We start from the raw sequence: 26,546 nt of genomic DNA, 5'->3' as shown, positions 1-26,546 counted from the left end.
TCCCCCTATACACAAGCCAGCTCTGAATCCAAACAGGTCCCTCAACCACTACCCTCTGTCCCCCTATACACAAGCCAGCTCTGAATCCAAACAGGTCCCTCAACCACTACCCTCTGTCCCCCTTATACACAAGCCAGCTCTGAATCCAAACTGGTCCCTCAACCACTACCCTCTGTCCCCTATACACAAGCCAGCTCTGAATCCAAACAAGTCCCACAACCACTACCCTCTGTCCCCCTATACACAAGCCAGCTCTGAATCCAAACGAGTCCCACAACCACTACCCTCTGTCCCCCTATACACAAGCCAGCTCTGAATCCAAACCGGTCCCTCAACCACTACCTTCTGTCCCCTATACACAAGCCAGCTCTGAATCCAAACAAGTCCCACAACCACTACCCTCTGTCCCCCTATACACAAGCCAGCTCTGAATCCAAACAGGTTCCTCAACCACTACCCTCTGTCCCCCTATACACAAGCCAGCTCTGAATCCAAACCGGTCCCTCAACCACTACCTTCTGTCCCCTATACACAAGCCAGCTCTGAATCCAAACAAGTCCCACAACCACTACCCTCTGTCCCCCTATACACAAGCCAGCTCTGAATCCAAACAGGTCCCTCAACCACTACCCTCTGTCCCCCTTATACACAAGCCAGCTCTGAATCCAAACAGGTCCCTCAACCACTACCCTCTGTCCCCTATACACAAGCCAGCTCTGAATCCAAACGAGTCCCACAACCACTACCCTCTGTCCCCCTATACACAAGCCAGCTCTGAATCCAAACAGGTCCCTCAACCACTACCCTCTGTCCCCTATACACAAGCCAGCTCTGAATCCAAACAGGTCCCTCAACCACTACCCTCTGTCCCCTATACACAAGCCAGCTCTGAATCCAAACAGGTCCCTCAACCACTACCCTCTGTCCCCTATACACAAGCCAGCTCTGAATCCAAACAGGTCCCTCAACCACTACCCTCTGTCCCCCTATACACAAGCCAGCTCTGAATCCAAACAGGTCCCTCAACCACTACCCTCTGCCCCTTATACACAAGCCAGCTCTGAATCCAAACAGGTCCCTCAACCACTACCCTCTGTCCCCTATACACAAGCCAGCTCTGAATCCAAACAAGTCCCACAACCACTACCCTCTGTCCCCCTATACACAAGCCAGCTCTGAATCCAAACAGGTCCCACAACCACTACCCTCTGTCCCCCTATACACAAGCCAGCTCTGAATCCAAACGAGTCCCACAACCACTACCCTCTGCCCCTTATACACAAGCCAGCTCTGAATCCAAACAGGTCCCTCAACCACTACCCTCTGTCCCCTATACACAAGCCAGCTCTGAATCCAAACAAGTCCCACAACCACTACCCTCTGTCCCCCTATACACAAGCCAGCTCTGAATCCAAACAGGTCCCTCAACCACTACCCTCTGTCCCCTATACACAAGCCAGCTCTGAATCCAAACAGGTCCCTCAACCACTACCCTCTGTCCCCTATACACAAGCCAGCTCTGAATCCAAACAGGTCCCTCAACCACTACCCTCTGTCCCCTATACACAAGCCAGCTCTGAATCCAAACAGGTCCCTCAACCACTACCCTCTGTCCCCTATACACAAGCCAGCTCTGAATCCAAACAGGTCCCTCAACCACTACCCTCTGCCCCTTATACACAAGCCAGCTCTGAATCCAAACAGGTCCCTCAACCACTACCCTCTGTCCCCTATACACAAGCCAGCTCTGAATCCAAACAGGTCCCTCAACCACTACCCTCTGTCCCCTATACACAAGCCAGCTCTGAATCCAAACAGGTCCCTCAACCACTACCCTCTGTCCCCCTATACACAAGCCAGCTCTGAATCCAAACAGGTCCCTCAACCAGTACCCTCTGTCCCCCTATACACAAGCCAGCTCTGAATCCAAACAGGTCCCTCAACCACTACCCTCTGTCCCCCTATACACAAGCCTTTCATTGTAATCTTAACATCCAGTTTTTCTTCTGGTTTAATTTCAGTGGCAAACCTAATAGTAACAACTCCAGAGCTTGTGAAAGACAAGATATTTTCCCCAAGCAAGAATGGATCAAAGCTTCACCTTTCCATTTTAAAAAGGAATACTTCACACAAGCTCTTTTGCTCAAAGAGGATTTATACTATGGGTGAAACTTGAGAAATCCACTTCCAGACTGTGACAATGATGGATTCAAAGCAGCATTTTAGCTAACATCATTCAGAGACCAAGAGGGATAAAATGATGATTTGCAGCAAGGTTATCAATGAAGCACGCGAAACTTTATTTGTTAAACTGTTGATTTAATCTAATTGCTTTGATTCCCAGGTACTCAATGATTTCAGTGTGCATTCAAGCGTTTATCACTTCATTCTACAAAAGAAGTAACATAACCTAATTCGACCTTCCTCATGTTTTGTGAATTCAATGATAAACAGCCTGTGTTTGAATTGTAAATAGTTCAGTGCTCCAGTCTTATTGTGCCCAGATATGAATATTTAAACCTTTCTAGAGATATTTGTGCAAACATTTTTATGCACACACTACCAAAGGTAAATTTTAAACACATGTATTTGATACCTATGTGTTAAGCTGATCTAATTAATTTGTTAGTTGCTTAATCATCAGGAAGTATACATGAATGCTATACATAAAATTGAAATTAACTTTAAAAACTAAGTTCACTCATTCATTTGCTTCAATGATATATACAGGCTTCTTAGAACATTATGAATTGAAATAATTAGAAATAAAGCAAGCTGCCTGATCCTCGTATACTGAGCCAAGGAGTGCAATTTACACACAGGAGTGATCAGCAAAAACACCACTTCCTTAACATTTCAATCTAGTTGTGCACAGGCAACCCCCAGATTGGGTGGGGAATTGCATTATAAAATCGTCCACATTCATTTTGAGAGGACTAGCATATAAAGGCAAGGATGTAGTGTTGAGACATTACAAGGCATTGATGAGGCCTCACAGAGCATTGTGAACAATTTTGGGCTCCTTATCTAAGAAGGGATGTGCTGACATTAGAGATGGTTGAAAGGTGGTTCACAAAAATGATTTCAAGATTGAAGGCTTGTCATATGAAGAGTGTTTGAATATTGGTCTGAGTACAGGAATTCAGAAGAATGAATTGAAACCTATCAAATGTTGAAAGGCGTCAATAGAGTGGATGTGGAGAGGATGATGGGGGAGTCCAAAACCAGAGGACACATCCTCAATTTTAAAATGGGGATGAGGAGGAATTTCTTTAGCCAGAGGGTGGTGAGTCTGTGGAATTCATTGACACAGGCAGCTGTGGAGGCCAAGTCGTTGGGTATATTTAAGGCAGAGGTTGATAGATTATTGATTAGTCAGGACATGAAGGGATATGGGGAGGAGGCAGGAGATTGTGGCTGGGATGAAAATGAATCAGCCATGATTTTCTGTAATATAAAGTTACATCATTTGCACATGCGTAAACAAATTGAAAAGTAAGTGCTTATTTATCTACATTTCCTACTTATTTATCTTATTTATCTACTTTAAATTCTGTTAAAGAGTAGTTTTTATTCTGCATATCAATATTTTAGGTAATGATTTGTGGACTTAGCATTATTTTTTGATGTCCAAATAGCCATAATGCATGAGTCACCTGCACTCAGTTTTGCATACAATGCTGGACATGGGTAACATAGTCATTAGAACAGTACCAAAGGGATTATGGAAGCTGATTCACACTTGGCCTGACTCAAGTTTTAAAATGCATAACTCTTTATACTCAGCCAATATGATATATAAAAGAATGCACTCAGCCAATTTGATACAAAAGAAACAAAAGCAAACATCAATCAGAATTTTCACTCCCAAGAAAGTGCAATCTCATATAAGCTTCAGGCCATTACACTTTCTACTCTCTGCTCAACAGGTATTCTCCAATCTTTGAAGATCCTCCCAATAACTGTTCAGCTGCTGTGGAGTGAAGCCGTGTACTGCAATTAACCTGCTGAACAGACACTTGTCAAATTTCAGCCGGTTTAGGAAGAACAACTCTTTTTCTGGAATATGTAGATTTACATCTAATATCTTCAAACAAATGCCAACAAATACATCCTCAAATCTAACTGGTTTAATATGCCCCATCAATTTAAAAATCTTTAAACCCAATTCCCCAGAAAAAACATAACCAAGGCCACTACAATATGGAGGATATATACTAAAAGGATAGTCAGCTTTTGAAATATATACCTTTTTAACAAAACCTCGGTGTGGTTCCGTGTTGATAAAGGGATAGCCTGTAAAAAAGTCACCAGATACACTTTTGTTAACTTTCAGCAGATAACTAACTAAATACTTTGTATTTAGAAATACGTCAGAGTCTATTTTCATCACATATTCAGCATTGGGACAAAACTCTGAAATCCACTGAAATGCCATTATTGTCTTCAAGGTCAGGTTATCGTAAGATTCAATAAAATTCTGACTAATTATATCTCCATATTGAGCAAATTCTTCTTGCACTGGTTGCTTCCCTTGATTCTCATGTTCAGCATCTCTTCCAATCAAGAACAGAGTCAAGACCTTTTTGCCCAACCACATCCGTTTCTGTCCCCACGTTACTCTGATTGCCTGCCGAGCTTCTACTTCATTTATTCTTGTAGCAACTAGTATAACTAGAAAATGATTGTCACCTTCACATTTCAGATGTGGAGTCAACATAAAACTAAAGTTCTGCTTATAGATCGGCTCTTGATTATAGAAGAACGACCAATTAATTTTTTCCTTTGGTTTCTCTGTGGAAAATATTAACCAAAACATAACACCGATTATAATGAGTAAAAACAGTTGCTTCCACTGAGAAATCAGTTTCATCTTCATTGGATGAACAAAACGCCGTTGTTGACTTCAGTTCTCAGCAGTACAGTCAGTCTTTCTTCTCCCCCCTCATAATCTGCAAAAAAAAATCAGTTTTCAGGTTCAGATGACTAACAACACACTATTTCACCTTATTTTGTTATTTTTTTTGTTAAAGACAACTTTCTCTAGGAAATACCTCTCCACAAAGTAAGTGAATTTAATCGTACATTTTAGTTTTTGCATTAAAAATCAGATCCAGGTTGGTGAAGGAATGTTCATGCTAAAGGACACTTTCCAGGTAACAGTAGATATCATGGGCAAATGGGCAGCAAACCACGTGGGGGCAGGTTTCATCATTATTTGCCATATCACATCACGGCTCTGAAACATTTCCAACACTGTTGAGTAACTTTCATTTTTATTTTATGCAAAGCCCTATACTTGCTCATATTTTCTAACACAGTTGGAAACTTATACAGCAATCCCATGCTTTGATTTCCTTGTAACCTACCTGCCTCACATTCTCACCAAATCCACTACTGAAATTCACCAGTAGAGGACCTTTTAGCCATTGAGTCTGCTCCACCATTCTATCATGGCTGATGTATTTTCCCTCTCATCCCCATTCTCCTGCCTTCTCCCAGAAACATTTAATGCCCTTACTAATCAAGAACCTTTAAATACACCCAATGACATCTTCCACAGCCATCACCATCCACAGTTTCACCATCCTCTGGCTAAAGAAAATCCTCCTAATCTCTGTTCTAAAGGGATGCACTTCTATCCTGAGGTTGTGCTCTCTGGTCCAAGGCTCCCCCATTATAGGAAACATCCTCTCCACATCCACTCCACCTAGGCCTTTCAATATTCAATAGGTTTCAACGAGATCCCCACTCATTCTTCTAAACTCTAGCGAGTACAGGCCCAGGGCCATCAAAAGCTGCTCATATGTTAACCCTTTCATTCTTCAGATCAATCTCACGAACACGTCTGAATGCTTCCATTGTCAGCGCATTCTTTCTTAGAGAAGGGGTGCAAAACTGCTCACATTTATACTTGCCAATTAATCTACCAACCTACACAAGTATCAGACAGAGGAGGAAACTGAGCAGCCAGCTGAAATCCATACAAGAATGCACAAATTCTGCACTGACTCAGCCAGCTGAGCCTTATTGATAGGAATCCAACTTGCCTGCAACCAATATTTAGTCAGTAGCAGGTGTAGGAAATGACTCACACTCAAAATAATCCAGGGGTTTGAAATATTATATAAAAACCACAGTGAAGTGAAAGGTAGACACATGAAATAAGGAATTTAGACAAGGTAACATGTCTGAACAACTGGCGTCCTGTTGCACTCAGCTCAATAATTAGCAAATGCTTTGAGAGGCTGGTCAAAGACTATATCTGCAGCTTGCTACCACCCAAACTGGACCCCCTACAATTTGCCTACCCACACAACCAATCAACAGTTGACGCAATAGCCACAGCCCTACACACCGTCCTTACAAAACTGGAGAAGAGGGACGCTTATGTAAGGTAGATGGAGCTTGTCAGCCTGGGAAGGCAGTCCATCTAAGAGAGGGAAAACTCTTATTTCAAACCTCCACTGCATTGCGGTGCAGCAATACCCACTCATGGGGGTAAACCCTGAGGACAAATCCGGAGCTGGAGTCCCTAAGGCAGTCCGACGTTGTCTTCAACCTCGCTCTGGCAACTCCTGCGACGTCACTGGTGCCAAGCTGTATCAACCCTTGCCCTTCCCTTGGACAACATCAGTGGCATGGAAAGGGGAGACTTGCTGCATGGGCAACTGCCGGTCTTCCATACAACCTTGCCCAGGCCTGTGCCCTGCAGAAAACTTTCCAGGCACAGATCCATGGTCTCACGAGACTAACTGAAGCCATACACGGTTCTCGGACTACAGTTCAGCATTCAACACCGTAACTCCCTCTAGGCTTGACAAGACACTCAGAGACCCTGCCTTGTGCAGCGGGATCCTAGAATTCATGTCAGGTTGCTAGCAGATGGCAAGAGTGGGCTCCTTAACCTCTGTCCCTCAACACAGGTGCCCCTCAGGGCTCTGTCCCAAGCCCCCTCCTTTACTCTCTGTATACCCATGATTGTGTCACCACCCACAGCTCCAATCTGCTAATTTGCAGATGATACTTCATTGATTGGCCTTATCTCAAATAATAATGAGGCAGCCAACAAGAAGTCATCCCCCTGATACAGTGGCGTCAAGTGAACAACCTCTCCCTCAATGTCGCAAAAACAAAGGAGCTGGTTGTGGACTACAAGAGGAACGGAGACAGTCTAGCCCATATTGACATCAATAGATCTGGGATTGAGAAGGTGAACAGCTTTAAATTCCTCAGTATACACATCACCAAGGACTTCATTTGGTCTGTACATACCAGCTGGGTGGTGAAAAAGGCATAACAGCGCCTCTTTCACCTCAGATGGTTGAAGTAGTCTGGCATGAGTCCCCAAATCTTAAGGGTTTTCTACAGGGGCACAACTGAGAGCATCCAGACTGGCTGCATCACCTCCTGGTATGGGAACTGTATTTCACTCAATCTCAGGATTCTGCAGAGAGTGGTGTGGCGAGCACAGCACATCTTTGGATGTGAACTTCCCACTATTCATGATATTTACAGAGACAGGTGAGTAAAAAGGGCCCAAAGGATCATTGGGGACTCGAGTCACCCCAACCACAAACTGCTCTAGCTGCTATCATCCGGGAAACAGTACCGCAGCATTAAAACCAGGACCAACAGGCTCCAGGACAGCTTCTTCCACCAGGCCATCAGACTGATTAATTCACACTGACACAATTGTATTTCTAACTATATTGACCACCCTGTTGTATGTCTTACTGTGCATACTATTTATTACGAATTACTATAAATTGCACATTACACATTCAGATGGAGACATAACATAAAGATTTTTACTCCTCATGTATGTGAAGGACGCACGAAATAAAGTTCAATTCAATTCATTTAGTGGAACTCATCAGAAAAGTAGAAAGTTAATGGTGAAAAGTATTGGGCTCAAGGACAAAAGTTTCCTGGAGTAGCAGATTACAAGTCCCTTTAGTTAAAGGTCTTTCAAATGGGTCTTCCAAATCCATCATCGTCACTAAATTATGAGAACACATCTTCCTTCATGCTGGCAAGGGAGGAAAAAGGTGTGAACATGAGAAAAACAGAGAATGGGACACGTCTGGTATCAGTTCTCAAAGAAAAACAGTGGACTTTTACTTTAAATTTGGTATACAAATTCTTCAGGCCAACTACTCTATATATTTCTATGCCTGCCTGGACCATTGGTATTTTGACAGCAAGATGACACATTTTACAAATGGGTAACAATTAGAGCAGGAACTGCATATATTTAAAATCAATAGAGTGTACTATTTAATAAAGGTGGGTTACTATAGAAAACAGTAGGAGAAATGAGACTGATTGGTCTACTAGGAGCTGGCATTGACTTGAAAGGCCAAAAGGACCCTTTCTGTGCTATGGCAATTCAATGATTCTGTGAACATAGTCACTTTAGAACTTTCACATTCATAATTTGTATTACAAACTCACCTCACCAAATTTTGCATTTCTGATGCAATTCCAGATTCAGTAGGTGAACAAACGGAATATAGGAAAAAGTGGACAACAACTTTCTACATATGAAGGATAGGATTAAGTGAAAGAAAAATCTCCATGCATGGGAACTATGAACTACGTCTAGTTTCAGGAACGATAGTGACATTCCTGAGGAGTACATGTACTATAGAATGCCAAAGATCCTCCTTTCGATTAAGTGGAGATTACATGCAGTACATACTGCCATTTACCACAAATAATTCTGTTGAATTTTAATTTACAAACAAAATTCAAAACAGAATGTTTCAAAAGCTAATAAAATAGCTCATGGAACTTCAAAGTAAACATTATAAAAGATAAAATTAACAAACTTATATTTCAGTAATACAGTAGTCTTTGATTTTTTCCCCCACCTGACTCCCAGAGCCTCCTCTGAAATGTAAAACATTTGGTTCAAGCATTATTCCTTGTAAAAATTACACTTCTGACCGCACCACATTCATAAGAATTGGCTGTTCTATGGTAAATTGCACTTGGTTTCTGTGTCACTGGAAGTAATTAATTGGTTAATCATGAACTATCATAAACTGTCTAATAACCCTGACCAAACAGAAAATAAGACGAAGACTTGCAGTGTTTTGCATTATCCATTGTTAATCCTGTACACTTTCATAGCCTAATATCAGAAGCCTCCCAGCTATCAACAAAGTCAAAATCAAAGTAAGTTTAATATCAAAGTACATATACTACATTGGCATCTAGCAAACATTTACAAGAAAAATAAAGAAATAAAATCAAATCTATGAAAAACCATTCATAAACATATACTGACAAGCAACCAATGTGCAAAAGAAGACAAACTATACAAGTAAAAAAAGTACTGACAATGGGATTTATAAAGAGTCCCTGAAAGTGAGTCTGTAATTCATAGAATCAATTTGGAACTGTGGTCAGTGAAGTTACCCAAACTGGTTCAGGAGTCTGACGGTTGTAGGTTAAAAGCAGTTCCTGAACACGGACTTAACAGGGGAACAGAACAAGGACTTCTGTTCCTCCTGCCTGATGGTTGTCATGAGAAGAGAGTATGCCCTGGATGGTGGGGCTCTTTGATAACGGATGCTGCTTTCTTATGGCAGTGCTCCTTATAAATGCACTCGAGGATGCGGAGGGCTCTGCCTGCGATGGACTGGGCTGCATCCACCACTTTCTGTAGTCTTTTCCATTCCCGGATAATGGCATTTTCATACCAGGCCATGATGCAAAGGGTTAGGATACTCTGTGCTGTGCATCTATAGAACTTTATCACAGATTTTGGCGACATGCCAAATCTACACAAACTCCTAAGAAGGTAGAGGCACTATCATGCCTTCTTTGTTGTATCCAGGACAGATCCTTTGATATAGTAACACCAAGGAATTTAAGGCTTCTGACCCTCTCCACCTCTGATTCTCTAATGAGGACTGGCTTCTTCCTCCTATAGATGAAAATCAGCTCATTGTTTTTGTTGAGTAAGAGATTGTTGCTGGGGTACCACTCAACCAGATTTGCAATCTCCTTCACATATATCAATTTATCACCATCTTTGATTCAGCAATCAACAATGGTGTCATCAGCAAAATTAAATACAGCATTGGAGCCAGACAATCACACGTATAACATGGGATAAGCACAGGGCAAAACATACAGCCATTTGGTGCAAATATACTAATAGTGAGTGTGAATGAGATACTGTTTCTAATCTATACTATCATGCTGCATCACTGTGTCATACAGAAATTGCCCTGTGGCAGACAGAAAGGCTCTACAACGGGTCATCAAAACTGACCAACGCACCACCAGCGTCAGCCTACCCACTATCAAGGACACAAAGGTGCCAGAAAAAGGCCAGTAATATCATGATGCATCCCACCCACCTTTCTCATGCACTGCTAGTCCCACTCCCATCGGTGTGGAGGTTATGCAGCATCCACTGCAGGACCACCAGTTTCAAAAACAGTTACTTCCCCAAACAGGCTGATCAACAACTCCACTCAGTAACCAGCCCCACCACCACTAACTTACCAAATCCTGTCAGAGTCACCTTATGTATAGTCACTCCATAACTAGCATAACTTTATGGGCATACAATCAATGTATATAAGCTATCTTATGTATTTATATTTATTGTGTGTTTTTGTATTATTGTGTTCTTTATCGTATTGTTCTTTTTTTTGCTTTGTATTGGATTCGGAATAACAATTATTTCATTCTCCTTTACATTTGTGTACTGGAATGATATTAAACAATCTTGAATCTAACTGGGGTGTGCCAGTTACAATATTGAAGATCCAGTTGCACAGGGAGCTATCAAGGCCCAGGTCTTAGAAACATAGGAAACCTACAGCACAATACAGGCCGAACATGTATTTACTTTAGAAATTACCAAGAGTTACCTATAGCCCTCTGTTTTTCTAAGCCCCATGTACCTATCCAGGAGTCTCTTAAAAGACCTTATCGTATCCACCTCCACCACTGTTGTTGGCAGCCCATTCCACGCACTCACCACTCTCTGCATAAAAAACTTATCCTGACATCTCCTCTGTACCTGCTTCTAACCACCTTAAAACTGTGCCCTCTCATGTTAGCCATTTCAGCCCTGGGGAAAAAGCCTCTGACTATCCACACAATCAATGCCTCTCATCATCTTGTACCCCTCTATCAAGTCACCTTTCATCCTCCGTCGCTCCAAGGAGAAAAAGCCGAGTTCACTCAACCTATTCTCATAAGGCATGCTCCCCAATCCAGGCAACATCCTTGTAAATCTCCTCTGCACCCCTTCTATAGTTTCCACATCCTTCCTGTAATGAGGCGACCAGAACGGAGCACAGTCTTGAAGCTTAGTGATAAGTTAACAGGATGAGAGTATTGAATATTGAGCTATAATCATTTAAGAGCATCGTTAGGCAGGTACGTACCTTCGTTGCTTAGGTGTTCCAGAATTGAGTAAAGAGCCAATGAAATGGTAATTGTTGTTGATCTGATGTGACAGCTGACAAATGGGGTGGATATACTTCATCATATTGGATGTAAGGGCTGCTGGACAATAGTCGTTGAAGCAGCTGACCACCTTCGGCACCAGGATGATTAAAGCTTGCTCAAAGCAAATAGTACCTCAGACCTTTGAGGGGAGCATCTATTATTAAGGGCCCCCAACACCCTGGACATGCTCTTTTCTCATTGTTACCATGGGGAAGGAGGTACAGAAGCCTGAAGGCACACACTCAGCGATACAGGAACAGCTTCTTCCCCTCTGCCATATAGTTCCTAAATGGACAGTGAACCCATGAACCACTATCTCACTTTTCAAAAAATATTATTTCTGTTTTGCATTATTTTAATCTATTTAATATACATATAAATACTTACTGCAATTGATTTATTTTTTCTTTTTATATTATCATGCATTGTGTTAAACTGCTGCTGCAAAGTTAATAAATTTCACGACATGTGCTGGTGACAATAAACCTGATTCTGATGAATTTGTGTTCCTTACCACCAACTCAACTTGCATGCTACCCTTCTGGAATCCTGCACCAGGACTCCCAAGTCCCTTTGTACTGATTTGTAAAGTTTCTCTCTGTTTAGAAAATAGTCTACACTTTTATTCCTTTTACCAAAGTGCATCATCATCTACTTCCCTATAATATATTCTGCAGGAAGCCTTATCTGCTCAAGGGCTTTAAAAATTTTTTTTGACCATTCTTACAGAACAGTGAGATAAAATTACTGTCACGAATTCGATGCTGAATTGTTAAGCCCGTAAAGATAAACTATATTTTAAAACGCGAATACATTTTGTATTAAGATTATCAACCATAAAATTCAGAGATCACAATTTTATAAAACGAAATCTGGACTTAAAGTGAAATTCGAGAACTTCCATATTTGACTGCGGCACCACCCTCTCAGCAGATTGAAACAATTATGAAGATTACAAAGACATCAACATTTGTACAATTATATATGACGACTCATTATCTAACCGCCTCTTTAGGATTTACATCGTTCTTTCTCTCACCTTCCTGACAAGAAAGAAAATCCGAAAGCCGAGGGAATGCGCCTTACAAGGCATTTTGGGCATTCTCATTAACGTCGCAGATAAGTAGAGATGGCAGGAGCCATTTTCGTGCAAAAATTGTTTTTCAACCAATTCGCTGGTCTCTAGTAACCGCCGACCTGCACCCGCCAGGCATTTTTAACATTTACGCGATAGCAATAGGTTAAAATAGGGGTTGTACACTTCCAATTGGCAAGTAGATGACAGGAAACTACATCTAACACCACCCTGCTTTATGTTCTGGTCCGACCTTAATCTTCTACCAGGGCAGATCTCTCAGCTAAATGCTCTCACTACCGGTGAACTCAACGTTACACACACCATGAGGAACTAACTGTTCAGTCGCAGTTTGAGCTCAAACACATACTAATTAATCTGCAGCGACAACTAAACATTTTTATCCTCAGGTTTCTGTGTACCCGACTCCGCAAAATGAAGACGGGGCTGACTTGTTTACAACTTCGCCTCAAGAAAAAACTAATAATAAACAAAAAAAAATGGATAAATCAGGTTAGATCTAACGGCTGGATCTCGTACCCAGACCAGTAACTCATTTTGCATCAGCTATTCCTCCGGAAAGCCGCAGCTCATCGGCGAGGCTGGCCCAGAGCCAAACAGAACACATACCCGACTGTATATGGAGTCAGCGGCCACTTCACAGTTCTCATCTACCCCCGCGTACAGTACTACCGCTCGTCCAGGAAACTGGCCGGAGTTAGACCAGCCTACGTCACTGGATGGAAGTGTCGAGGCAGAAACCCGTCGCTAATAAGTCTGCGACCGTTATTTGTAGGGAACTGGCCGGCTATTGAGGAACGATAGTATGAATTTGCAAAAATAGAAATCTAATAGGCCAATGGAAAGAGAACACAAAATAACTGCTTACAGGAATGAGGTCAAGTTGCAACATCGCTGCCATTGGCTTTTACATTTAATCATCCCAGAAACCCGGAAAAAGAACTGTCATAGCATCGGAAGATACAGATTCCTTGTGCGTACAGATAAGAAACTGCAGGGTAAAAAGACAATGATGGAAATTCAAGCAACACACACAAAATGCTGGTGGAACGCAGCAGGCCAGGCGGCATCTATAGGAAGACGTACACTCGACGTTTTGGGCCGAGACCCTTCGTCAGGATTAACTGAAAGAACAGACAGTAAGAGATTTGAAAGTAGGAGGGGGAGGGGAGGCCTGAAATGATAGGAGAAGACAGGAGGGGGAGGGATGAAGCTAAGAGGTGGGAAGTTGATTGGCAAAAGGAATACAAGGCAGGAGAAGGGGGAGTATCATAGGACGGGAGGCCTAGGGAGAAAGAAAGAGGGAGGGGAGCACCAGAGGAAGATTGAGAACAGGCAAGGAGTTATTGTGAGAGGGAAAGAGCGAAAAAAAAATAGGGATAGGGGTAAGAAGGGGAGGAGAGGCATTAATGGAAGTTAGAGAAATCAATGTTCATGCCATCAGGTTGGAGGCTACCCAGACGGAATATAAGGTGTTGTTCCTCCAACCTGAGTGTGGCTTCATCTCAACAGTAGAGGAGGCCATGGATTGTCATATCAGAATGGGAAATGGGATGTGGAATTAAAATGTGTGGCCACTGGGAGATCCTGCTTCCTCTGGTGGACAGAGTGTAGGTGCTCAGCAAAACAGTCTCCCAGTCTGCATCGGGTCTCACCAATGTATAGAAGGCCGCACCGGGAGCACCAGACACAGTATACCACACCAGCTGACTCACAGGTGAAGTGTCGCCTCACCTGGAAGGACTGTCTGGGGCCCTGAATGGTGGTGAGGGAGGAAGTGTAAGGGCAGGTGTAGCACTTGTTCCGTTTACAAGGATAAGTGCCAGGAGGGAGATTGGTGGGAAGGGATGGGGGAGACAAATGGACAAGGGAGTCATGTAGGGAGCGATCCCTGTGGAAAGCAGAAAGAGAGGGGAGGGGAAAATGTGCTTGGTAGTGGGATCCCGTTGGAGGTGGCAGAAGTTATGGAGAATTATATGTTGGACCCAGAGGCTGGTGGGGTGGTAGGTGAGGACAAGGGGGACCCTATCCCGAGTGGGGTGGCAGGAGGATGGGGTGAGAGCAGATGTGCGGGAAATGGGAGAGATGCGTTTGAGAGCAGAGTTGATGGTGGAGGAAGAGAAGCCCCTTTCTTTAAAAAAGGAAGACATCTCCTTCGTCCTGGAATGAAAAGCCTCATCCTGAAAGCAGATGCGGCAGAATTGAGAGAAGGGGATGGCATTTTTACAAGTAACAGGGTGGGAAGAGGAATAGTCCAGGTAGCTGTGAGAGTCCATAGGCTTATAGCAGATATCAGTAGATAAGCCGTCTCCAGAGATGGAGACAGAGAGATCAAGGAAGGGGAGGGAGGTGTCAGAAATGGACCAGGTAAATTTGAGGGCAGGGTGAAAGTTGGAGGCAAAGTTAATGAAGTCAACGAGCTCAGCATGCGTGCAGGAGGCAGCGCCAATTCAGTTGTCGATGTAGCGAAGGAAAAGAGGGGGACAGATACCTGTATAGACTTGGAACATGGACTGTTCCACAAAGCCAACAAAAAGGCAGGCATAACTGGGACCCATACGGGTGCCCATGGCTACACCCTTGGTTTGGAGGAAGTGGGAGGAGCCAAAGGAGAAATTATTAAGAGTAAAGATCAACACTGCTTATTTGCCACCTCTCCAGATTGGTAGTGCACACTTTGCGTGTTTTCCATGCTGTAAGTCACTTACCAGAGCAATTTCTTGGTTCTCACACATAACTCATTCCTTTACAGGAATAGCACAAGACAAACTTTGCAATGGTTGACACAGCTATAATCAACCTCTCAATACAGAGCGACTGAATCAGCTAAAGTTTAGACTCCTTCTTGTTGTTCAAAGAGCAAGTACAGTCCATCACAAGGCAAGAAACTCTCCCATAAACACAGTCCCCTTTGTAAATTCTGCTCATTTTTTGATTCAGAAGGGCTACTGCGAGTTGGAGGATGTATAAAGAAGGCACAGCCCACTACAGAGGAAACACATGCAATTGTCATTCCAGGAAAGCACCATGTCACCCTACTGCTCATTAGACATTACCACAGCAAGTATGTCCTCAAAGCTAGCATTTTACTGAAGGGACTGTTAGAGCAGCAGGTTTATGGATTGTTTGAGGAAAATGAACAATCATTTGCCTGATCTAAAGTGGTGTAATATGTCACAAGTTGTGGGGTAGACAAGAGAAACAGAAAATGGCAGATGACAGCAAATCACTTGAGTGCTGACCATGTATTTACATATGTGCATTTGGACATGTGAAGAGGTTACAGGAGTGAGGTAGGTCAGGTGGCTGAGTGGTGCCTTAACAACACCCTTGCACTCAACATCAGTAAGGTCAAGGCATTGATTGTGGACTTCAGGAAGGAGATCCTCTTTGAGGGATCAGAAGTGGAAAGGGTGAGCAATTTCAAGTTCCTGAGTGCCAGCTTCTGAGGTTTATGCACTCTAACTCCCAGGATTATGGATAGCTGATGAGGCCCCTATAAAGATTCAGGATGGTCCCACTAATTGGTAATTGTGTTTTGGGTGCCAAGGGTTGAGCATTTAACGACCACCTGAACTGAGGTTTGGTGCTCAATTGTAAGCCTACTCGTGATTTTGTCTAGTGTTTATTTTGTGCTCAGATTCTCGATCCAGTTTGAAACCACGCCTAAATCCTAGCTTCAGATACTCCAGCATTTGGGTCCAAGCCATTCTCGTCAAGGACGATTGAGCCAACATGGACCCAGCAGGGTATCAGAGTTGTTTGTCCATTGTGACCAGCCACAGCGAAGATATTTCCCAGCAGAGCCTGGAGATGCATGACATCCAGGTAGCCATGGGTCAACATTTGCAAGGAGGAGACCGGAGTTATTTAGGAGAACCATTTGGTTCCATTCTGGAGCTAGTACATCATCCAACCCGGGAGAGGGTCAACGGTGACCCGGGTCCTTGCTGCAGCTTCCTCAGTACTTGTTAATGTTTGAGCCCCAACCATCCCAGTTCCCCTCAGAGCGTGGAAAGGTGGCCTTCATTATCTCTCTTCTGGCTGGAAGCACCCTGGCCAGGGCCACTGTGCATTAGGATCACAGGTCAGAGATTTGCTTGGACTCGGAGGAGTTCATGGCCGCCACGAGGGAACTTTGGACTTGGGTACTGTTCGAGGTGTTCGGCAATATCTCGTGGACTGGGAAGGATTTGGACCAGAGGAGAGGTGCTGGGTGCCTGAAAGAGACATCTCATCCATGACTACAGTCATTATCACTCGGAGCAGCCCGGGCCATCAGGAGTCAGCCATAGGGGAGGGGATCCAGTTGTGACACGTACCCATCAGCGCCAGCTTCCGAGGTTCAGATGCTCTAACTCCTTGGAGTATGGATAGCTGGCATGGCCCCTTTAAAGATTTAGGACAGTCTTGCTAATTGGCAATAATGTTTTGGGTGCCAAGGACTGAGTATTTAAGGAACACCTAAACTTGATTCAGTTTCAAACTGTCTCGATCCTAGCCTCAGATACTCCAGCATCTGGGTCCAAGCCATTCTCATCAAGGACTCTCATCACATCAAGGATGAGGTAGGAGTGAAAAGACATGCACTTAGTGTTTATGGAACAGCTTATTTCCCATATGTGAGATTCAAAATTAAGATGTGCGTTTCTGAAAGAGGTCTGGGTTAAAGTCAAAGGAATTATGTCTGGGTTAAAGTCAGAGGACAAAGGTGATTTAATTATGTCCGGGGACAAATGTGATTTAATTATGTCTGGGTTAAAGTCTGTAAACAAATGTGATTTAATTATGAATGCAGAAGCCCTGACAAGATTAACTGTTTGTGGAATCATTGAAGTCCTGAGATATGGACTATTGTTTTACAGAAACGTGTAAAAAAACAACTCCAAATATGGAATGGGAAAACACTGTGTACCTCCCGAGTCAGGGAGGGGGGTGGTAAGGAAGAAGGATAAAACCTGCTGCCCTGTAAGGCTCAGGGTTCCCTTCTCTGAAGGCACCCAGCTCTGCAGAACTGTTAATAAACTTTGTTTCCTTGAATTTGTCTTAAAGCCATTATTCGGGAGCGTGGCTCGTTTCTGACAACTTGGGGGCTCGTCCGGGATCCACACTCCGGCCGTGAGGGGGGCAAGGAAGGACATCGGAGAAGGTGCACCCTGCCGAGTTCGGCAGTCCCTGATTCCTTGCTCGTCGCCCCGCGCGGCTTGAGCGAGTGATATCCGGCGGACTCAAGGAAACAAAGAGGGGTTGTCAAGGCAGTTGAGACAGTGAGCAATCGAGTAATTTCTGTGCACAGGACCCAGGTAAGAAATTGAATTCCTGTAGAGATGTAGTACACAAGAATCGTGGAGCTGCGGGGTTCCTGCAGGTGGATCCTCCTGTAGAGACGTAGTACACGAGAATCGTGGAGCTGCGGGGTTCCTGCAGGTGAATCCTCCTGTAGAGATGTAGTACACGAGAATTGTGGAACTGCGGGGTTCCTGCAGGTGATTCCTCCTGTAGAGACGTAGTACACGAGAATTGTGGAACTGCGGGGTGCCTGCAGGTGAATTCCTGGGCGATCGCGGGAATACAGGTTCCGGAATTGGACAGGAGTGACCGAGCTAGGTGGGTCACATTCAAATTAAATTCCTGCAGAGACGAAGTGCACGAGAATTGTGGAATTACGGGGTGCCTGCGGGTGGATTGGAACCGAGCAAGTCCTTGAGATGGGGAATAAGGGGTCTAAGAGAGAAAAGGGTAAAGGAAATCCAGGCGCCAATGATGAAAAATACCCCGGGGTACCCCCTGATAGTCCGTTGGGACAGATGCTAGAAAATTGGGATTACGGGAGGCGAAAAGGGAAGTCAAAGAGAAAGATGATACAGTACTGAATTCTGGTCCCGCAAGCTGATCCAAGGGTCGGCTGTGTGATGGCCTAAGTTCGGGTCTAGCGAGGATTGGGTACAACAAGCCCTTAATCTGTACGTGAATTCAAAACCTAACGTTAAACCCGAAGAAAGTGATTACGTCCTATGCTGGTTACCAACGACAAATAGTTATAAATTGAAAATGATAAATGAAGGGGGACAGAAAAAGAATACATGGGAGGTGCTCGACCACCTGCCGCCCCCATATGTGCCCCCTACCGCTCCGCAAATCGAAGACCCTGAGACGGAGGTTGGCCAACAGCTGATTCGTGTTGAATTTGTATCAAAGGCATGGCCAGATATAAGAAAAAAAAAACTGGAAAAACTAGAAGATTGGAATACTAAACCCTTAAGTGAACTACATAGGGAGGCACAGAAAGTGTTTGTAAGAAGGGATGAAGAGAAGCAGAAGATGGCAAGGATAATGGTCCAGACAGTGCGACAAGTAACCGCAGATAGTAGAGAGAGAGACAGGGACCATGGTTGGATCGAGGTAGTAGCCAGGAGCAAGGAGGAGGGCTAAGGAAGGCTTTAAGATGTTTTCACTGCCACGAGGAGGGACACTTCAGGCGCGAGTGCCCCAAATACCGACGGGAAGTGCGCTCGTATGCTATGATGGAAGATGAAGACTAGGGAGGTCGGGGGTTCCACCCCTTGGGGATGAATTATCGGCAGGAACCCCTGGTAAATTTAAAAGTAGGTCCCCAAGGGTCAGATACAACCTTTATGGTAGATTCGGGTGCCGAAAGATCTAGCGTAATCCAGATACCTCCCGGCGCCCGAACTGGAACAAAGGTAATGGGGGTATCCGGTATCGGAGGAAAGACAATACAAGTGCCAATTGTGGACAATGTGGAAGTCGGATATGAAGATAGAGCAACTAGATGAGACCTGCTCCTGCTGCCCTCGGCAGGATTTAATCTATTAGGAAAAGATCTGCAAGTTCAATTGGGTATTGGAACAGTGCCAAGCACTGGAGAGATAATAGTAAAACTATTCGCATTAAAAGAGGAAGACGATCGGAAAATAGAGCCCGAGGTATGGTATAGAGAGGGAAACGGGAGGATTGAACATCAGCCCTTTACAGATTACCTTGTTACCGGACAGTCGCCCAGTGAGAAGGAAGCAGTACCCCATTGCGATGGAAGGAAGAAAAGGGCTGCAGCCGGTGATTGAGGGATTGATCGCTGACGGACTACTGGAGGAATGTATGTCACCATATAATACCCCAATACTCCCGGTGCAAAAGCCAGATGGGACTTATCGGATGGTACAAGACCTGCGGGGCCTAAATGCAGTAGTCCAAACCCGATACCCGGTAGTGCCCAACCCTTACACGCTGGTGAGTAAGATCTCCCCTGACCATGAATGGTTCAGTGTAATAGATCTAAAAGATGCCTTCTGGAGTTGCCCGCTAGAAGAGAGCAGTCGTGACATGTTTGCGTTCGAATGGGAAAATCCTACGACGGGGCGGAAAAGACAACTCCGGTAGACGGTCCTGCCACAGGGGTTCACCGAATCACCTAACCTATTTGGGCAGGTCTTGGAGCAAGTACTAGCAGAATTCCAATGTGCTCCAGAGAGCCAACTGCTACAGTATGTGGACGATCTATTACTATCCGGGCCAACACAGGAAGGGGTGCAGGAAGACACCATCAGACTACTGAACTTCCTGGGGAAGCAGGGGCTACGGGTCTCAAAGAAAAAGTTACAATTTGTAGAAAAGGAAGTAAGGTATCTGGGACACCGGGTCAGTAAAGGACAGCGATGCATTACCCCAGAAAGGATAGCTGGAATAACGGGAATGTCACTACCACGTACCAAGAAGGAGATACGCACCAGTTAATTTGCGATGCATTTGATATCGAATGGAAGTACCATACCCCGTGGCATCCCCAGAGTTCGGGAAGACTAGAACAAATGAACAGCACCCTGAAGGCACAGCTAACCAAATTGATGTTGGAAACCAAGCTACCATGGACCAAGTGTTTGCCGATCGCTCTCCTGAGAATACGTACAGCGCCCCGGAAGGACATAGGAGTATCTCCTTATGAGATGCTCTTTGGACTGCCATATTGGAATAAAACAGAGGGGTATCCCACACTACAGGGGGGGTGATTTATTTGTAAAGAACAATTTACTGGCCTTGTCCCGTTCCTTTGCAGAACTGCGGAAAAAGGGTCTCTTGGCCCAGACTCCGCCGCTCGACTTTGCTTTACATCAGATCGTGCCTGGAGATTGGGTTCTGGTAAGGACCTGGAAGCCGGAGAAGTTACAGCCACAGTGGGAAGGCCCTTTCCAGGTCCTGTTAACAACAGAGGCGGCTGTACGGACAAAAGAAAAAGGGTGGACACACGCATCCAGGGTAAAAGGACCGGTGAAGCCCGAAAGCCGCACTGAGTGGACCTGTGTTCCCGGTGAAGAACCGTTGGTGGTGAAGCTAAAAAGGCAGCAAAAATGAACTCTACGTGGACTGTATCATTATTGACTGTAATATATTTGATTCTATATGTCGGGGAAATTGAAGGGAAATGTGACAAGTGCAGAACCATGGTACGAGTGGGGCAGAGGGTGTTCCCAGGATCCTTCGTATCCCACTCGCATGTAAATGACCGTTGTTATGATAAAAGCAGAAGGGTGTTGGGGAAAATGGTAAGCCGTACTATCAGGTCTATAATAAAGGCGGTTGGTGGCGAACAGTACTCTGGATGGTGGGAGGTGGATTAATGAGTTTGATGCTTTTACCCTGCCTCATTCCCTGTGTACAAGCACTAATAAGACGAAGTGTGTCACAACTTCAGGCAATAGCAATACCTCAGCACGGCACTGGCATTGGAGCTGTTGGCAAAACAGCAGAGCCAGATGCGAACAGCAATATACCAGAACAGGCTGGCTGTGGATTACCTATTGGCCTCTGAAGGCGGGGTATGTGGGAAGTTCAATCTTACAAACTGTTGCCTTAAGATAGACGACAGTGGAAAGGCCGTGTTAAAAATATCCGACAAAATTCGGAAACTGACCCACGTGCCAGTACAAAACTGGAGATCCCTGGGGAACATGAGTTGGCTAGACGGGCTACTGGGAGGTAGTTGGTGGCGCACCGCTCTCCTAGTAGCAGGCGGGGGTCTAATGATTCTCTTACTTTTGCCGTGTGTGATTCCTTGTATACGAACACTGATCAGGCGCAGTATATTCCAGCTCCAGGCAGTAGCGATATCCCAACATGGGACAAACGAGCTAAAACTTATGCTATTAAAGAAGAAAGTTGACCCTCCACGGGGGGGGGGCGGAGGAAGGACGGTGGGCCCCCTGGAAAGAGGAGAAATGCTAGCTGCTACACACATCTTAAAAAGAAAAAGGGTGGAATTGTGAGATTCAAAATTAAGATGTGCGTTTCTGAAAGAGGTCTGGGTTAAAGTCAAAGGACAAATGTGATTTAATTATGTCTGGGGACAAATGTGATTTAATTATGTCTGGGGACAAATGTGATTTAATTATGTCTGGGTTAAAGTCAGAGGACAAAGGTGATTTAATTATGAATGCAGAAGCCCTGACAAGATTAACTGTTTGTGGAATCATTGAAGTCCTGAGATATGGACTATTGTTTTACAGAAACGTGTAAAAAAACAACTCCAAATATGGAATGGGAAAACACTGTGTACCTCCCGAGTCAGGGAGGGGGGTGGTAAGGAAGAAGGATAAAACCTGCTGCCCTGTAAGGCTCAGGGTTCCCTTCTCTGAAGGCACCCAGCTCTGCAGAACTGTTAATAAACTTTGTTTCCTTGAATTTGTCTTAAAGCCATTATTCGGGAGCGTGGCTCATTTCTGACACCATAATTGATTTCTGAGTGTACAATAAACCCCTGTATACTACCTCAATTCCTTTTGCTCTCATTTTGCACTTTTAACTTAATTTAATTCATATATATCTTATTATAATTTATAGTTCATTATTATGTATTGCAATGTACTGCTGCCGCATAACAATGACGTATATCATTGACATACGCCCGTGATATCAGATCTGATTCTGTGTTTTGTGCAAGGTCCATTGCCTCAAGAAGATCGTACAAATTGTAAATGTTGGGTCATCATTTTTACATGCATAGCATTTGTTCTACTCACATTGAAATGAGATCGAGTAAAGGTAGTGTGGTAAGACTGTTTTCAAAACCATTCTCTGAGGGTTAACCTTCTTTTGCCAAAGACTTATTGAAGTGATTACTTGAACTTTATCTTTAGTCTTTCAAATTGGACATACTCTCGTTGCAAACTAGGGAGCGTTGTGGCCCTGCTGTGTTTGAGAGGCGCTGTCATTTTTATAAAGACTACTTTGTATGCAAACTTTTAAAAAAAATACCACTTCCTGTACAGCTTGTTTTTCTGGTTTGAAGCACACAGGAAAGATGTTAATCATACACTCTTTAGTTGCCTTAGAAACAACAACTTCTTTTCACAAAATCTACTCTTTAAAGACCCAAAAAGAATGCTTCCTGCTTCCTCAGAAGTTGTTTGGCTCTTTGCATAGCTGTGCTCACATGTGCAGTGAGGGCAGTAGATCAGAAACATGAGAATTTCTGCAGATGCTGGAAATCCAAAGCAAAACACACAACATGCTGAATACTGGAGGATCTCAGCAGGTCTGGCAGCATCTATGGAAATGAATAAACGGTCAATGTTTGGGGTCAAGCCCCTTCGTCGGGACTGAAAAGAAAGGGGGAAGACATCAGAATAACAAAGGTGGGGGGAGTGGAAGGAGGATAGCTAGAAGGTGATAGGTGGGTTGTAATTTTAAAGGACTGGAGAGGAAGGTTTGTACTCTGAAGCTTTCGGACCAGCCACAGTATTAGAACATTCAAAGGGCCCTCCTAGTTAGGATGTGCTATCATTGTCCTGTTCAAAATGTTAGTTAATTCGGTAATTATAGCTTTCAAGCTGAACTTGTTCATTCAGTGAGGAATGGATCATTTTGAACAAAATCAGAATTCTTTGTTCTCATTTGTGTTTTTTCCTGTAAAAAAAAATTGTGTATAATTTGTTTATTGTGAATGCTGCTTATGTGATACCATAATGATGCTGCAAACAAGTTTCTCATTGCAACTTTGCATACATGTCTATTGTTCCTCCTTGAACCTATCCCTTCTCACCTTCAATGTACGCCCGCTAATATTAGATATTTCAACCCTGGGAAACAGATACTCTCTGTCCACTTTATCTGTGCCTCTCATAATCTTGAAACCTCTATTGCGTCTCACCTAGTCCTCCTACACTCCAGAGAAAACAACACAAGGTTATCCAGCCTCTTATGATAGCACATGCTCTTTAAACCAGACCGCATCCTAGTAAACCTCTTCTGCACCTTCTCCAAAGCTGCAACATCCTTCCTAGAATGGGGAAACCAGAACTGTACACAGTACTCCAGATGTGGCCTAACCAGAGTTTTGTAAAGTTGCAACATAACCTCCTGACTTTGAACTCGATACCTCGGTTAATAAAAACAAGCATTCCATAAGCTTTCTTAACCACTTTGTCAGCCTGGCTAGCCACTTTTAAAAGGCTATGAACTTGACCCCAAGATCTCTCTGCTCAGTATCACCATTAAGGACCTTGCCCTTAACAGTGTACTTAGAGATTGCAATTGCACTGGGTTAAACGCCATCTGCCATTTCTCAGCCCATATCTGCAACTGGTCTATCTCAAGCTGAATTCTTTGCTTGTCTTCTACACAATCCACAACTCCACCAATCTCGGTGTCATCCGCAAATTTACTAACCCACCCATCTACGTTGTCATCCAGGTCATTTATATAAATCACAAACAACAGAGTTCCCATCACAGATCCTTGCAGAACTCCACTAATTACAGACCTCCAAAGAAGTTCCAGCATTACCCTCTGTCTTCCATGCACAGGCCAGTTCTGACTCCAAACAGCCAATTCTTTGAGGATACCATGCATTTTAATCTTCTGGATTTGCCTCCCATGAGAGACTTTGTCAGATGCCTTACTAACATCCACACTGCCCTACCCTAATCTCTCGTCAATCAAGTTGGTAAGGCCTGACCTGCCACATACGAAGCCATGCTGGCTCTCCCTATTTCGTCCGTGGGCTTCCAAATGCTCATGTATCTGATTACTAAGAGTTTTCTCCAGTAATTTCCCTGCAACTGATGTGAGATTCGCCACTCTATAGTTTCCAGGATTTTCCCCTATTAATAGCTATAAATAGCTACAAATTATATTTCATCTGAGGAGCCTCCAACCTCATGGTATGAATATGGATTTTGCCTTCTTGTAAAAAAAAATTCCCTCCCCCCTCCCTTCTTCAATTCCTCACTCTGGTCTCTTACCCCTTCACACTTGCTTATCAGATCCCCCTGTTGCCCCTCCTTTTCCTTTCTCCTATGATCCATTGTCTTCTTTCCTCTCCAGCCCTTAACTTTCTTACCCTCCTGGTTTCACCTATCCTCCTTCCCCTGCCTCCACCGTTTTACTCTGGTGTCTTCCCCCCGCCCCCCCCCCCCCTTCCTTTCCCATCCTGAAGAAGGGTCTTGGCCTAAAACGTCGATTGTTTGTTCATTTCCATAGATGCTGCCAGATTTGCAGTGTTCCTTCGGGGGGGGGGGGGGGGGGGAAGGTGTGTGTGTGTGTGTGCGCGCGCGCTCGCTCTTTGGATTTCCAGCATCTGAAAGTTTCTCATGTTTATGATAGCAACAAATTAACAAGTTTCAAAAAACATTGTAATCATATAATTACACAACTTGTAGGAGCTGCTATACAATTTGTATATCTTATTTATCTATTCATCCTAGGCCAAAAATTGGATTAGTCAATACCAATTCAAAGCCAATGAAAGCCCTCAGGAGTACAGGTTAACATAATATCTAATCTACATGCAGCAAGGCACCAACAACAACGAGCAAAATAAATAACCAATTTTATTTTGGTTCGATATTAAATTACAGAGCATCAAAGAACTTCGTTATTCCATATTACTGTGAATTTCTTTACATCCTCCAAGCAGATGAAATTTAGCCCCAGGTTTTTCTCAATTTAACAATCTATCTCACTTTTTACTGAAATAGCAACATAGATGATCTGTTTGTGTTGTAGTGCGGGCTTGAGCAGAGGTTACGAGACACCTACACTTTGCAGCAAGACACATTTTCAAATGGTTTTAAAGTGCTTTGCTGCAAATTTGAATTACTACTAAAGTGAGGGCTGTTTCATCAAACGCGTTAGTGGTGGGCCAGTCAATTTGCAGAGAGAGGGAACTTCTCAAGTTGGAGAGCAGTGTTTAAAAAAGGAGCATTTTGCAGGGCTCGGTGCATTAGCAGTGGACCAATCAATCTGTGATTAATTAGCAGGAGCAAATAAAAGTAAAGCAGGATCAAAGCGGAGCAGCCATTGTAGGAGTGGACCAGTGTAGGAGTGGGAACTTGAGGCTTTGGCTCAAGAGGCTTCAGTGGGGAGGCACAGGTCAGTAGAAGGTAAAGCTGTTGTAGTGGTTGAATAAAAAGTCACTAAATTGCAGCTAATTAAATAAAGTAGGGATGATGCAGGATCAGGTGATGTGTCTTAGCTGCATGATATGGGAGTTGGTGGACCCCACTGTGGTTCCTGGTGTTGGCTGCTCGAGGAACTCAGGCTCAAAGTCGATGTCCTGGAATCTGAGCTTCAAACACTGTGCATATCAGGGAGGGGGAGAGTTGCCTGGATTCTCTGTTTCAGGAGGAAGTCACACCCATTAGATTAGCTGCCTCAAATTCGGTCTGTGGTCAGGGACAAGAGGGTGTGACTAGGAGTGAGACGGGTAGTGGGATCAAAGGGACAGTGCTGGAGGAGCCTCAGCCCTTGATCTTGTCCAACAGGTCAGAGGAGGTTCACCAGGTTGATTCCAGAGATGATGGGGGGGGGTTAGACTACGAGGAGAAATCGAGTTGCCTGGGACTGTACTCTCTGGAATTCAGAAGAATGAGAAGAGATCTTATTGAAATGTATAAAATTATGAAGGAAATAGATAAAATAGAGGCAGGAAAGTTGTTTCCACTGACAGGTGAGA

General features: G+C 44.0%; 1 protein-coding gene and 1 long non-coding RNA gene across 5 annotated transcripts; one reads left to right on the top strand and one right to left on the bottom strand.

The window, feature by feature from the left end:
• Window positions 1-2,298: 2,298 nt before the first annotated feature.
• On the bottom strand, window positions 2,299-13,571 carry LOC140725487 (UDP-GalNAc:beta-1,3-N-acetylgalactosaminyltransferase 1-like). Of its 4 annotated transcripts, none has more exons than XM_073041008.1 (2): window positions 13,446-13,571; window positions 2,299-4,952 (listed from the first exon to the last, which is right to left on the bottom strand). In XM_073041008.1, exon 2 carries the CDS (start codon window positions 4,877-4,879, stop codon window positions 3,923-3,925), a length of 957 nt encoding a protein of 318 aa, XP_072897109.1. In that variant the 5' UTR covers window positions 4,880-4,952; window positions 13,446-13,571; the 3' UTR covers window positions 2,299-3,922. The 4 variants fall into 4 exon arrangements, with proteins under 4 accessions (XP_072897109.1, XP_072897107.1, XP_072897108.1 ...); XM_073041006.1 differs by lacking the exon at window positions 13,446-13,571 and adding an exon at window positions 13,187-13,308; XM_073041007.1 differs by lacking the exon at window positions 13,446-13,571 and adding an exon at window positions 12,521-12,704.
• A 9-nt stretch (window positions 13,572-13,580) lies between these two features.
• LOC140725488 (uncharacterized) lies at window positions 13,581-22,273 on the top strand. The gene is made up of 2 exons (XR_012098355.1): window positions 13,581-13,716; window positions 15,330-22,273. It is a non-coding gene; the product is annotated as an uncharacterized lncRNA (long non-coding RNA).
• Window positions 22,274-26,546: the final 4,273 nt, after the last annotated feature.

This window comes from Hemitrygon akajei, chromosome 3 (genome assembly GCF_048418815.1).
Source record: "Hemitrygon akajei chromosome 3, sHemAka1.3, whole genome shotgun sequence".
NCBI lineage: Eukaryota > Metazoa > Chordata > Chondrichthyes > Myliobatiformes > Dasyatidae > Hemitrygon > Hemitrygon akajei.
This window is presented reverse-complemented; position numbering and strand designations above follow the sequence as displayed.

Bases quoted from the DNA above. Each gene is read 5' to 3' on its own strand.
- LOC140725487 (XM_073041008.1), bottom strand. From the start codon at position 4,879: ATGAAGATGAAACTGATTTCTCAGTGGAAGCAACTGTTTTTACTCATT.